The 12,928-nt window shown below is 45.5% G+C and overlaps 1 protein-coding gene across 2 annotated transcripts in view; it reads left to right on the forward strand.

Moving 5' to 3' along the window:
* MATN2 (matrilin 2) overlaps nt 1–12,928 on the forward strand; it is a 171,481-nt gene that overhangs the window by 90,662 nt on the left and 67,891 nt on the right. For both annotated transcript variants that reach the window (XM_033203596.1, XM_033203595.1), the window contains exon 5: nt 5,323–5,445. In XM_033203596.1, the coding sequence (XP_033059487.1) occupies nt 5,323–5,445 (123 nt within the window). The remainder of the gene's footprint in view (nt 1–5,322; nt 5,446–12,928) is intronic.

Consider the following 12,928-nt stretch of genomic DNA (forward strand, 5'->3'; position numbering starts at 1 on the left):
ACAGTATTACAGCCCTGGCAGTGTTACGCCTCTGTGACTGCTCCTGCAGAGCAGGGCTATCCTTATATGCAGAGAGTAGGTAGTAGCTCAGGGCAGTTTTACAGTCAGATTTATACCCACTTTTTTTTTTTTGAGATGGAGTTGCCCAGGCTGGAGTGCAGTGGCGTGATCTCAGATCACTGCAACCTCTGCCACCCAGGTTCAAGTGATTCTCCTGCCTCAACCTCCCAAGTAACTGGGATTACAGGCACCTGCCACCACACTTGGCTAATTTTGTATTTTTAGTAGAGATGGGGTTTCACCATGTTGGCCAGACTGGTCTTGAACTCTTGACCTCACATGATACACCAGCCTTGGTCTCCGAAAGTGCTGGGATTAGAGGTGTGATACCAGTGGCCTATACCCACTTTTAATTGCATGCAGATTAAGGGGCAGTTTATGCAGCAATTTCTAGGGAAGGGATAGTAGCTCTTGGGTTGTCAGGTCATTGACATGGAGCGGGGTGGTAACCCAGGTGTTGCCATGGCAATGGTAAACTGACGTGTCACACTGGTGGGCGTGTCTTATGGAAAGCTGCTTCTGCCCCAGTCCTGTTTTTGCTAGTCCTCAATTTGATCCTATGTCCAAGCCCCGCCTCTGGTGTTGAGTCCTGCCTCCTACCTCACTCTGAGCCCTCTTCTGGTATGTGAGTACCTTTTGCTAGGGATGAGGAGAGGCAAAGAGACTTGGAGAGAATTTTGTTCCCATCTCAGTCATCTTCTGAAGACCCCACATCTGATGGAGGAGGTTATTCTTAGGATTTTAGGACCATCCCTCCTGGGAGGCAGGGCATCTGGGCCTTTTTCATTGTTCATTCAGCAAATGAACTCTTATGGAGGCCAAATACATGTGCTAGGACACTGTGCTAAGCTCTGGGGGGTCAAAACTGACCTGTTTATATTGGGGCAGACAGCCGTGATCAAGTCCTTCCAATACCATGGGATCAGTGCCTAAATGCTAGAGCGGAGCCATGTCTATAGTGCTGTGGGGACACAGGGGAAGAAGCCTTAAGTCCAGCCAACTCGAAGGAGGCTTCCCACAGGAGGTGACATTTGACTGGGGCTGTGAGCCGTTCACAGGGATCACCAGGTGGAGAAGGTGGAAGGCTGTGCCGGGGTAGGGGGAGCTCTGGACGCAGTGCTTGTCATGCTTCAGTGAAATCCTCCTGGCCTCAGAGAGAAAGAAGGGCTGTTTTTCAAAAGCATAAGGAATCATCCAAAAACATCTGTATTTGTTTCAAAAGGAAATGGCCACTGCCAGAAAAACAGCAAAATTGTTTTGTCAGAACCCAGTCTGTATTTATTCCTTTGTCTTTGTTTAATTAGATTAATCCCTGAATGGTTTCCCTTGGGTCGGTACAAATCACTCGTGGCCATAAATCCCCAACAATTCTAAAAACAGTAAGGAAGGACAATCCGCATGAAGCCAGCTGGCAAGCTTGCTGTTTGTGGGACAGTTCTGGGATGCAAGCAGTAATCTCGCACCCGCACATAGGTGTTTGGGGTTCTTTTAGCCTCTTGGAGAGGTGAGCAAGGACAAAAATCATTCAGATTTGTTTAGAAGAGGAAAGCTGAACCTTAGGGTCTCAGTCATTAAAGGGGGAGACTGACTGCTGGATCTGGGCCCCTTCCCCACGGAGGATTGTGAGGACCTTTTATCTGCTAGGTTCCATGGCATTCAGCCTGGCTGCACACTGGGGCCACCTGGGGACTTTGACAGACACCACTGCCCAAATCCCACCCCTACCAGTCTAATTTAACTGTGGGAGAGAGTACCTTGGCCTGGAGATTTTCAAAGGTTCCTGCTGCTTCTGCAGATGGGAGCCTGCAGTTACTCACAGACTCTTCTGAGGATATCCGAGCCCATCCGGAAAGGAACAAGCATGTCCTTGCCTTGCTCTGCCTACCCTGTGCAGGGAAGTCTTTTAGAAAACAAGATTGTTCCTTCGAAGTCCTGGTTCATTGCTTTTGAAATGGTACTTTCAAAAGGGTTCACTTGTAATAGGTTGATTTTTTTCTTCCTCCATTATTATAAAAGTTCCTGTTAGAAAATATGAAATCAGACAATTATAAATAAAAGAATGAAAAATCACCTGTGTTCACGCCACTACTTGGTAACCATGGTAGGCAGAGTTCCTGTCAGACCCGTGATGGGGCAAGGCAGCATCTGCAGTGGAGATTGGGAGGACCCAGATGGAGAAGTTGCTGCCACCCTTCCAGAGCTGGTTCCAACATGCTGGAGTGTCATCTCCTAGCCGTCAGGACTTTGTGCAGGGACACTGCCCACCCACTTAGGGAGCTTAGAGTCTGGTAAGCTCCAAGACACAGTACATCCATCACTCCATAAACACATAGGTAGTTAACATTATGATTTATGCCGGAAGGGAAAGTGCAGGGGTGGGCTGACAGCCGATGGGTGAGGCCAAAAGTTTAAAGAATGTTTAAAGGTCCTCATAGCAAGAGGTTCATTTTCTCATCACTATTCAGGCAACCAAAAGCTACTTCAGCCCGGAACTCAGAAACCTACTGCTGTTCCCAAGAAAGCAGTGCTTTTCACTGAACTTTGCTAGAGGTCCTTAAATTTTCCCAGACCCGAGAGGATCTGTGGTGCTGCCAGGCTTATCCTTCCAAAGCACAACTTGGGTGAAATTGCTGGTCTCTCTTTTTAAGGATTTTTCCTTAGGTGGTCCCCATTGCCCGCTGATTGGAGTTCAGCCTACTCAGTCTGTGTGTAGAGATCCCTCTGCCTCTGGTGTCAGTGGTCTTTCCCATCCCCTCTTCTGCTACTTCCCCTGGAATTTCCAGAGCAGAATTAAGCTGCCACGCCTCTCCTGCTTCCCTCTTACTCACAGTGTGGAGTGCCGTTTCTCTTTCTCCGTACCTGCCAGCCTTTCCCAGTCCCTGCTAGACTTGCAGTAATCTGTCCCAATTCTGAACTCCCATAGTTTTCTTGGCACTTCTCTTAGGGATTTTTATCATGTCCTGCCTCGCGTGTTAGTTATTTAGGTGGCATCTAACAGCCAATGTGGCATTTCTGTTCCTCAAATGGGGTCAGTTTGTTCTTCAGGACCTTTGCATTCACTGTTCTTTTGGCCGAAAATACTCTTCCTAAAGCTTCTTGTTACTAGCAGCTAGTAGAATACAAGCTGCGTGACAGCAGAAACCCCTTGTCTGTTTTGTTCACCACGATATCCCCAATGCTCAGGACATAGTATGTGCCCAACACATATTTACTGAGTAAATGAATGACTATCATATGATTCAGACATTTCTTATGTTTCTGGCCTAGCTTATTTAGGTTTTGTCATTCTTTGATCACTCACTGTGATCTTTGTATTAGCTGAAGTTTTCTTCTGGTTATGGGTGTTTTCCTTACATCTGAATCCATTGGAAATCTACATTGGACATTCTGATTGGAGTTCCTAATTGTAAATGTAAGATATAAACATACTGCTGAGAGGTAAAACAATTTGTGTCTATAAGGCTTTATTTTTTTCATCTGCTTTATTGATTTGGCAGTGAAAAGACTTCTTTTAGGATTTTAAAACCAGAATTCTTATTTGTATAATCTTAGACCTAAGCATTTTTAAAATGCGATGACGTAAGTTTTAATGTTTAAAATTGTTTAATGCATTTAATAGAGATGTTGAATCAAATCAGCTTTTATCTTTTTAAAAATCAATTTGATATTTTATATTTATCTAAAAGCATAATAAGCTATGAAATTCAAAGATCTAGAAGATAATATTAAAATGTAGCCATTGGATTCAGTAATTAATCAAGCTTTCTAGGTAATTAAGTTTTTTTAAATCATACCTGTTGTAGTGATAGCTTTTTTTTTTTTTAGACAGAGTCTCGTTCTGTCGCCCAGGCTGGAGTGCAATGGTGTGATCTTGGCTCACTGCAACCTCTACCTCTCAGGTTCAAGCCATTCTCCTGCCTCAGCCTCCCACCTTCCGAGTAGCTGGGATTACAGGCGCGTGCCACCAAGCCAAGCTGATCTTTGTATTTTTAGTAGAGATGGGGTTTCACCATGTTGATCAGGCTGGTCTCGAACTTCTGACCTCAGAAGATCCGCCCGCCTCGGCCTCCCAAAGTATTTGGATTACAGGCTTGAGCCACTGCACCTGGCCAGTGATAGCTTTTAACCAGAGAAAATTCTCTTCAATATATTCAACCCCTTTAATGCTCTCTGATTGTCTCCCATTTTAATGGTAAAATCATTGGTACAGCTAGCTGTTTCATGGTATCCGAGCTGTTCTCCTTGCTGGGAAATAGTGTCAGAGACTGAATCAGTGATGGATGGAAGACGCCTTTAATATTTTCATCCACCAACATATTCTTAGTTCTGTTGCAGTAGATGCATACTGTAAGTCTGTTCCTACATTGCATGTGAATAAACAGCCAGAGCTTAGCACTTTGTGGACACGTAATAAATGTTTGACCAAAATAAGACCACGAATAGGCATATATGTATTTCTCCTTGGTAATGTTTGTTACCTCTACCTAACCTCTTGGCTTCTCCATTTTCCTCGTTTGTTACTAGGATGAATAAATAGACCACAAAGAGGGTTTTCAAAGAGCTTTGTCTCATTCCTCCTTATACCAGCAACAGAGCGAGACTCCATCTCAAAAAATTATTTAATGTATTTCATAGAGGTGATGAATAATTCCAACTTTGAAAAATATGTTTTATTTATTTTTATATTATTTATTTATTTTGAGACAGAGACTCGCTCTGTCGTCCAAGCTGGGGTGCAATGGCTCGATCTCGGCTCACTGCAACCTCTGCCTCCCGAGTTCAAGTGATTCTCCTGCCTCAGCCTCCTGAGTAGCTGGGATTACAAGTACACACCACCATGCTCAACTAATTGTTGTATTTTCAGTAGAGATGAGGTTTCACCATGTTGGCCAGGCTGGTCTCCAACTCCTGACCTCAAGTGATCCGCCCACCTTGGTCTCCCATAGTGCTGGGATTACAGGCGTGAGCCGCTGCGCCTGACTGAAAAATGTGTTTTTATATACACGCAGAAACTCACCTGGAAAGAAAACTCACCGAAATGTTAACAGTGGTTGCCTCCGGGTGGGGGGATTACAGGTGAATTTTGTTTTATCTGTTTTTTAATGCTTTCCAAATTTTCCACTATGATCACATATCGAATCCTATAATGTTTTTAAAAGTTACTTTGGTGAGGGCTCTGGAGCTGCTTGTTGCCTTGCCCTGGGCTGGAGGCGTTCTCAGGTGTGCCCGACGTTGTGTTCTAACAGCGTGACTTTGCCTCAGTCCAGGATCTGTGTGCCATGGAGGACCACAACTGTGGGCAGCTCTGTGTGAATGTGCCGGGCTCCTTCGTCTGCCAGTGCTACAGTGGCTATGCCCTGGCTGAGGACGGGAAGAGCTGTGTGGGTGAGTATCCCTCCAGCTGGGCTTGGTGGGGAAGGACAAGTTAAGCATGGTGAGGAGGAGGGGAGACTCACATGTACCTCCCACATATTCATTTCCTCGCCTTTGGGTTTCCACAGAGTGCTCAGTTGTTTGGTGTAGTTGTTAGGCAGAATTTGAACTTTAAAAGCTTCATTTACGGCTGAGGTCAGTGTTTTCTCATTCTGGGTTTCCAGTAAAAGGAACACTTATGGTAATCCATGCAAATGTAACTGTGTGTTACTGCGTCTCTTGAAAAGGATTGGGTGGATTTTCTTCAACTTTGGAGGGTATGTTTGGAATGGCCTGACTTACATAGAGCTCATGTGTTATATATGAAATTTACTTGGGTGGGTTGCTGAGTGACACCTCAAAGACAACAGGCAGCTTTCCTCCCTAATGTCACCTATAGCTCAGTGAAAGGCCAAAGTGACTTCCAGGTGGAAGAGCCCAGCCATATGGACTCAGCGTAATCAGATAGCGTGGTCAGAGGAGACTAGCAGTAGCCTCAAATACCAGCCCAGGTATATGAGGCTCAAGGGCAGTGCTTGATGCTGCAGACATCCCCCCGTTTGTCTACAAAGCCTTTGCAACTTAACATGGCCTCATTCCTCCTTATACCAATAAACAGTGCCTGGTGGATAATAGGTGTTTCATAAACTGAACTGAATACTTATGAGGCAGAAAATCTAGAAGGAAAAGAACTTGACTGACATCAAAAGTGGAATGTAAATTTTCCGCTAAATCCTGCATTTTGTCTTCCGTGTTCTATTGTTTTCAGGGCCCTATTTTATTTTGCTTCTCACAAACAAGCTATGCTTATTTTTTTTTGCACATAGAATTTGCATTTCCCAGCACACCTTAATTCTTGGCTAGGGATATGGAAGGCAAAAACAAAACAAAACAAAACAACAAAACAGTAGCATAGGTGGTAGCCTGCAATTGGCAGGTTTGTTTTTACACACTGATAGGAATGAAGGCAACCTCTGACTCTGCCTCTCATCAGAGGGCCAGAAATGCAGCCGGTCTCCTGGGCCTTAGGGTTGTTTTTCTTCTTAATCTGCCGGTAGTGGTCATGATAGAGTGGCAGGTGCCACACCCACTACCACTAGCAAAAAAGAAGCCAACATATATACCTATGGTTATTTTTGCTTCATTAATTTTTATTATTCAAGTAATACCCATTCACAGAAAAACAGATGAGAAAAATCACTATTAATAGGTTATTGTATTTTCTACCAGACTTTCTCCATATAAATATCTACTTTAAAACATTTTGTTGGCCAGGCGTGATGGCTCACGTCTGTAATCCCAGGACTATGGGAGGCCGAGGCGGGCAGATCACTTGAGGTCAGGAGTTTGAGACTACCCTGGCCAATATGGTGAAACCCCATCTCTACTAAAAATACAAAAATTAGCTGGGCCTGGTGGCATGCCCCTGTAGTTTCAGCTACTTGGGAGAGTGAGGCAGGAGAATCACTTGAACCCAGGAGGCGGATTTTGCAGTGAGCTGAGATTGTGCCACTGAACTCCAGCCTGGGCGACAGAGCAAGACTCATCTCAAACAAAAAATATTTTGTAAAGATTTAGCAAAATGAGGTCACACTGTCTATTTTGTTTTATAACCTGCTTTCCCCGCCTGCCTCCGCCCCACTGTTTGTTAATTGGGTAGAAACTCTGAGTGCTGTGTGGTCAGGAGGAAATCGAGCCATTGTGAGTTAGGCGGGTGGAGGAGCTTCAGGAAACAGGATGAGGGTAATTGGTTGATTAGGACAAGGGGAGGGGCAGTAGAACACAGGGCTTGCTTGGTCACAGGGAATAGATGGGGCAGGAAGCCCACCTTGACCCATGGGAAACTGGAGGCCACTGAAAAACCCATTTCTCTGAGTGTTTCCAAATAATTACCTGCTTGTCCATGTGTGGTAGAGAACCTTTGTATCTCTGAGGATTTTGCTGTTATTTTTGGGATTTGACATTTATTGAAAGCTACATGCATGAGAGGGTAGATGCTGTCATTGCCAGAGAGCTTTGGCATGCTGTTTATTAGAGATGGGCGTTTCTCTGCGGCTGCTTGTTTGCGTATAAGAATGTCTGCATTTTCTCAGAGGGGATCCAATCCAAAGAGTGGGAAAATGGGAGAGACTGCATCCCATTGCAACCCAGGTCTCCTCCATCAGATGATCCTAGCATCACCAGCCTTACCACCTTTCCCCAATGCCCTTTGTAGTGATTCACCAAGCACCCGATCTGTTATAGGCTGGGAGTGAGATGATTAAGCAGCCAGGACCTTTGTTGCCAGTAGCCTTTCTTAGGGACTCCAAACAAAATCCCACAAGGTTATTTGCTGCTCAATAGGGCTATGGTGAGTGCAAAGCAAATGATAGAGAAAATAGAGGCCACAGAAGGTCAGAGAGAGACATCCTAATGGCTAGGCTGGAAGATCTGAGTGTGAAAGGAAGGGTAGCAATTGGACAAATGTCCAAGGCAGGGGGAGATATGAAGGACAGTGACTGTGGAGGTGGCAATGCTCTTTAAGCATTAGAGCTGAGGCTGGCCTGGGATGGGCAGGGCCAGCTCCCGGGAGCTGGTAGGTCAGAGAGTCTGTTACAGTGAGAAGGCCAAACTGAAAGCTAACCAGGTGGCCTAACCTGAGGGCTGGAAAGGGCTTATCAAAGATGGAGACTCCAGATACCAGACTTAGAGCAGAAAATTTAGAGGAGAGAAGAGACTGGTGAGGACTCTGGACATATTCCATTAGTAGCTGATCTGAGGTGGCCTGTGTATAGATGGCAAGGTAACATTAAGAACAGAGTGATCATACCTCCCAGTTAATACAGGACAATACCAGTTTACGTCCTGTGGACCAATTCTTTTTTTTTTTTCTTTTTTTTTTTTGAGTCTTGCCCTGTTTCCCAGGCCATGATCACAGCTTTGCAGCCTCGATCGCCTGGGCTCAAGTGATACTCCCACCTCAGCCTCCTGAGTAGCTGGGACTGTGTGTGTGCACCACTGTGCCCGGCTAATTTATTTTTTTTAGAAACAGGGTCTCCGTACATTGTCTAGGCTGGTCTAAATCTCCTAGGCTCGAGTGATCCTCCTGCCTTAGGCCTCCCAAAGTGTTGGGATTACAGGTGTGAGCCACCTCGCTTGATGCCATTTCTTTTTATTTTTAGACAGGGTCTCACTCTATTACCCAGACTGGAGTGCAGTGGCGCAACCTCGGCTCACTGCAATCTCCGCCCCCTAGGCTCACACGATCCTCCCACCTCAGACTCCCAAGTAACTGGGACCGCAGGTGCATACCACACGTCTGGCTAATTTTTTGTATTTTTGGTAGAGATGAGGTCTCGCTATGTTGCCCAGGCTGGTCTTGAACTCCTGAGCTCAAGCAAGCCACCTGCCTCGGCCTCCTTAACTGCAGGGATTACAGGCATGAGCCACTGCACCCAGCCAACCCCATTTCTTACCCAGCTGACCTCATTTCTTGATGGCACATCTTTTCACTTTGAAAGGGGTTCCAGTCTGGATGATAAATTACATAATCACCCCAGTTAAGGCTGTCCAATTTTGACTTAAACTGTTAAGCTCAGCAGAGAATTCCTGTATACATGAAGTAGAGATGAAGTTGAAGACAGCAGAAGGAACTGGATTGTTCATGATTTTGAAAATCAGATGTAAAGCCTAGATTTTATCTCTGAAAAAGAGCCACCGAAAGGTTTATATTTGGGTGACAAATGCAAAGCTTCATTTTTAGGAAATGTAACCTCATGGGGAACCGCAGGGTGTATTCCAGGAGAAGGATGGCAAGAAGTGGGAAGATCAGATAGGAGACTGTGGCAGTTATCAGGTGAGAGAGGACAGGAGCCAGCCAGGATTTGAGGTGTGACTGTAGGAAAGGAGAGGGAGACAGTAAGGAATGAAAGGAGGTGCTATACATAAACGGAACAAGGAAAAGTCAAAAGTAACTCTAGGCCAGGTACTGTGGCTCATGTCTGTAATCCTAATACTTTGGGAGCCCTAGGTAGGAGGATTGCTTGAGCCCAGGAGTTCAAGACCAACTGGGCCACATGGTGAGACCTCATCTCTACCAAAAAATAAAAAAATTAGCTGGGCATGGCTGGATGCGGTGGCTCACGCCTGTAATCCCAACACTTTGGGAGGCTGAGGCAAGCAGATCACCTGAGGTCAGGAGTTTGTGACCAGCCTGGCCAACATGAGGAAACCCAGCTCTACTGAAAAAAAAAATACAAAATTAGTCGGGCATGGTGGTGATCATCTGTAGTCCCAGCTACTCTGGAGGCTGAGGCAGGAGAATCACTTGAACCCGGGAGGCAGATGTTGCAGCGAGCCAAGATTGTACCATTGCACTCCAGCCTGGGCAACAAGAGCAAAACTCCATCTCAAAAAAAAAAAAAAAAAAAATTAGCCAGGCACGTTGGCACATGCCTGTGGTTCCAGCTACTTGAGAGGCTGAGGTGGGAGGATTGCTTGAGCCCAGGAGATCAAGGCTGCAGTGAGTCGTGTTCACACCACTTTACTCCAGCTTAGGCGACAGAGCGAGACCTTATCTCAAAAAAAAAAAAAAAAAAAGACTCCATGATCTTGAGCTTCCATGACTCTGAGAGTGATGGCAACAGTGATAGAAGAGTGATGGAATAGATTTTCAAAAAGATAAGGCCAAGTGTGGTGGCTCATGCCTGTAAACCCAGGATTTTGTGAGGCCAAGGTGGGAGGATGGCTTGAGACCAGGAGTTCTAGACAGACCTGGGCAACAAAGCAAGGCCCATATCTACAAAAAAAATTAAGAAATTAACTGAGCATGGTGGTGCACACCTAAAGTCCCAGCTACTCAAGAGGCTGAGGTGGGAGGATTGCTTGAGCCCAGGATGTTGAGACTATAGTGAGCCATGATAGTGCCACTGCACACTAGCCTGGGCAACAAGAGCAAGACCTTGTCTAAAAAAAAAAAAAAAGGGTTGGGGTGATCATTAGTAGTCATAGACAAGGCGAATTTTGAATTCAGGTCAGACACCACAAGAACATGTCAAAAGGAAGCAGAAAACTCAGCATTAATGTGACAGAGAGAGGTTAGAGTCAATGCTGCAGTCAGGAAGCAGCATAGTTTATTTCTTAATTTTCAGTTATTTTCTGTTTTAAATATTTATGTGTTGGTTCATTTGTTTTGAGGGCATCTGGACCTTTAAAACAGTGCAACCTGAGTTGAAATCCCAACTCTGCTATTTGCTAGGTGTGTTAGGCCATTTGCATTGCTATAAAACAAATACCTGAGATTAGCTAAAAGAAAAGGCTCATGATTCTACAGGCTGTATAGGAAGCATGGTGCCAGCATCTGCTTCTGGTGACGGCCTCAGGAAACTTCCAATCACGGAAGAAGGTGAAGGGGAAGCAGGCAATGTCACATGGTGAGAGCAGGAGCAAGAGGTGCGGGGAGGCGACACACTGTTTTAACACCAACCAAATCTCACATGAACTAACTGAGCGAGAAATCACTCATCACCAAGATGATGACACTAAGCCATTAATGAGGGATCCACTGCTGTGATCCAATATCTCCCACTAAGCCCCACCTCCAACATTGGAAATCACATTTCAACATCAGATTTGGAGGCAACAAACATCCAAACCATATATGATTCCACTCCTGGCCCCCCATATCTCATGTCCTTCTCACATTTCAAAATACAATCATGCCTTTGCAATAGTTCCCCAAGTCTTAACTTGTTCCAGCCTTAACTCAAAAGTCTCAAACTCCAAAGTCCAAAGTCTTATCTAAAGATGAGATCCTTCGACCGATGAGCCTGTGAGATTAAAAAAAAAAGTTATTTATTTCCAAGGTACAACGTGTTATAGGCATTGGATAAATATTCTCATTTCAAAAGGGAGAAATTGGCCAAAAGAAAGGGTGGTAGGCCCATACAACTTTGAAACCCAGCAGGGCAGTCATTACATTTTAAAACTCCAAAACAATCTCCTTTGACTCCATGTGCTGCATCCAAGGCACACTGGTGGGAGGGGTGGGCCCCTAAGGCCTTGGTTGGCTCTGCCCCTGTGGTTGCAGGGTATAGCCCCTGAGGCTGCCATGACAGGTTGTTGGGTGCCCATTGGCTTTTGCATGCTAAGGTTGCAAACTGCCAGAGGCTCTACCATTCTCGGGTCAGGAGGGTGGTGGCTCCCTTCTCACAGCTCCACTAGGCAGTGCCCCAGTAGGGGCTCTGTATGAGAGCTCCAACCCTACATTTCCCTTTGGCACTGACTTAGTAGAGTCTCTCTATGAGGCTTCGCCCCTGCAGCAGGCTTCTGCCTGGGCATCCAGGCTTTCCAAGACATCCTCTGAAGTCTAGAGAGAAGCTGCCAATCCTCTTTCATGCCTGTATTCTGTGTGCCTACAGACTTAACACCACATGGTAGCCTCTAAGGTTTATGGTGGCTTGTACTCTCTGGAGCAGCAGCCCAAGTTGTACCTGGAGCCCTGTGAGCTATGGCTGGAGCTGGAGCAGCCTGGATGTGAGGAGCAGTGTGCTGAGGCTACACAGGGCAGTGGTGCCCTGGACCTGGCTCCCCAAACCATTTTTTCCCCCTAGGCCTCTGGGCCTTTGATGGGGGGGAGTGGTGCTGCCTAGAAGATCTCTGAAATGCCTTTGAGGCCTTTTTCCCATGTCTTGGATATTCGCACTGAACTCCCTTTTAGTTATGCTTATCTCTCTAGCAAGTGGTTGCTCCACAGCCTGCTTGTATTCCTCTCCGGAAAATGCTTTTTCTTTCTCTGCCACATGGCTAGGCTGCAAATTTTCCAAGCTTGTACATTCTGCTTCCCTTTTACATATAAGTTCCAACTTTATTTATTTGCTCCCATATCTGATCATAGGCTTGAATGCTTTGCTGTTTAGAAATCTCTTCCACCAGCTAGCTACCTTAGGTCATCACTCTTAAATTGAAACTTCCACAGATCCCTAGGGCATGAACACAACACAGCTAAGATCTTTGCTAAGGCATAAAATTGGTGACCTTTACTCCAGTTCCCAATAAATTCTTCATTTCTATCTGAGATCCCATCAGCCTGGCCTTTACTGTCCATATCTATCAGCAGTTTGGTCACAACCACTTAACAAGTCTCTAAGAAGCTCCAAACTTTCCTTCATCTTCCTGTCTTCTTCTAAGCCCTCCAAACTCATCTGACCTCGCCCATTACCCAGTTTCAAAGCTGCTTCCATACTTTCAAGTGTGTTAATAGCAACACCTCACTCTCAGTACCAGTTTTCTGTGTTAGGCTGCTTGCATTGCTATAAAGGAGTACCTGAAACTGGGTAATTTATTTTAAAAAGAAAAAGTTTAATTGGCTCACAGTTCTGCAGGCTGTACAAGAAGCATGGCATTGGCCTCTGCTTCTGGTAAGGGCCTCAGAAAGTTTACAATCAAGGCAAAAGCCTAAGGGGGAACAAGTATGTCA

Source organism: Trachypithecus francoisi, unplaced genomic scaffold (genome assembly GCF_009764315.1).
Source record: "Trachypithecus francoisi isolate TF-2019V2 unplaced genomic scaffold, Tfra_2.0 Lachesis_group7, whole genome shotgun sequence".
NCBI lineage: Eukaryota > Metazoa > Chordata > Mammalia > Primates > Cercopithecidae > Trachypithecus > Trachypithecus francoisi.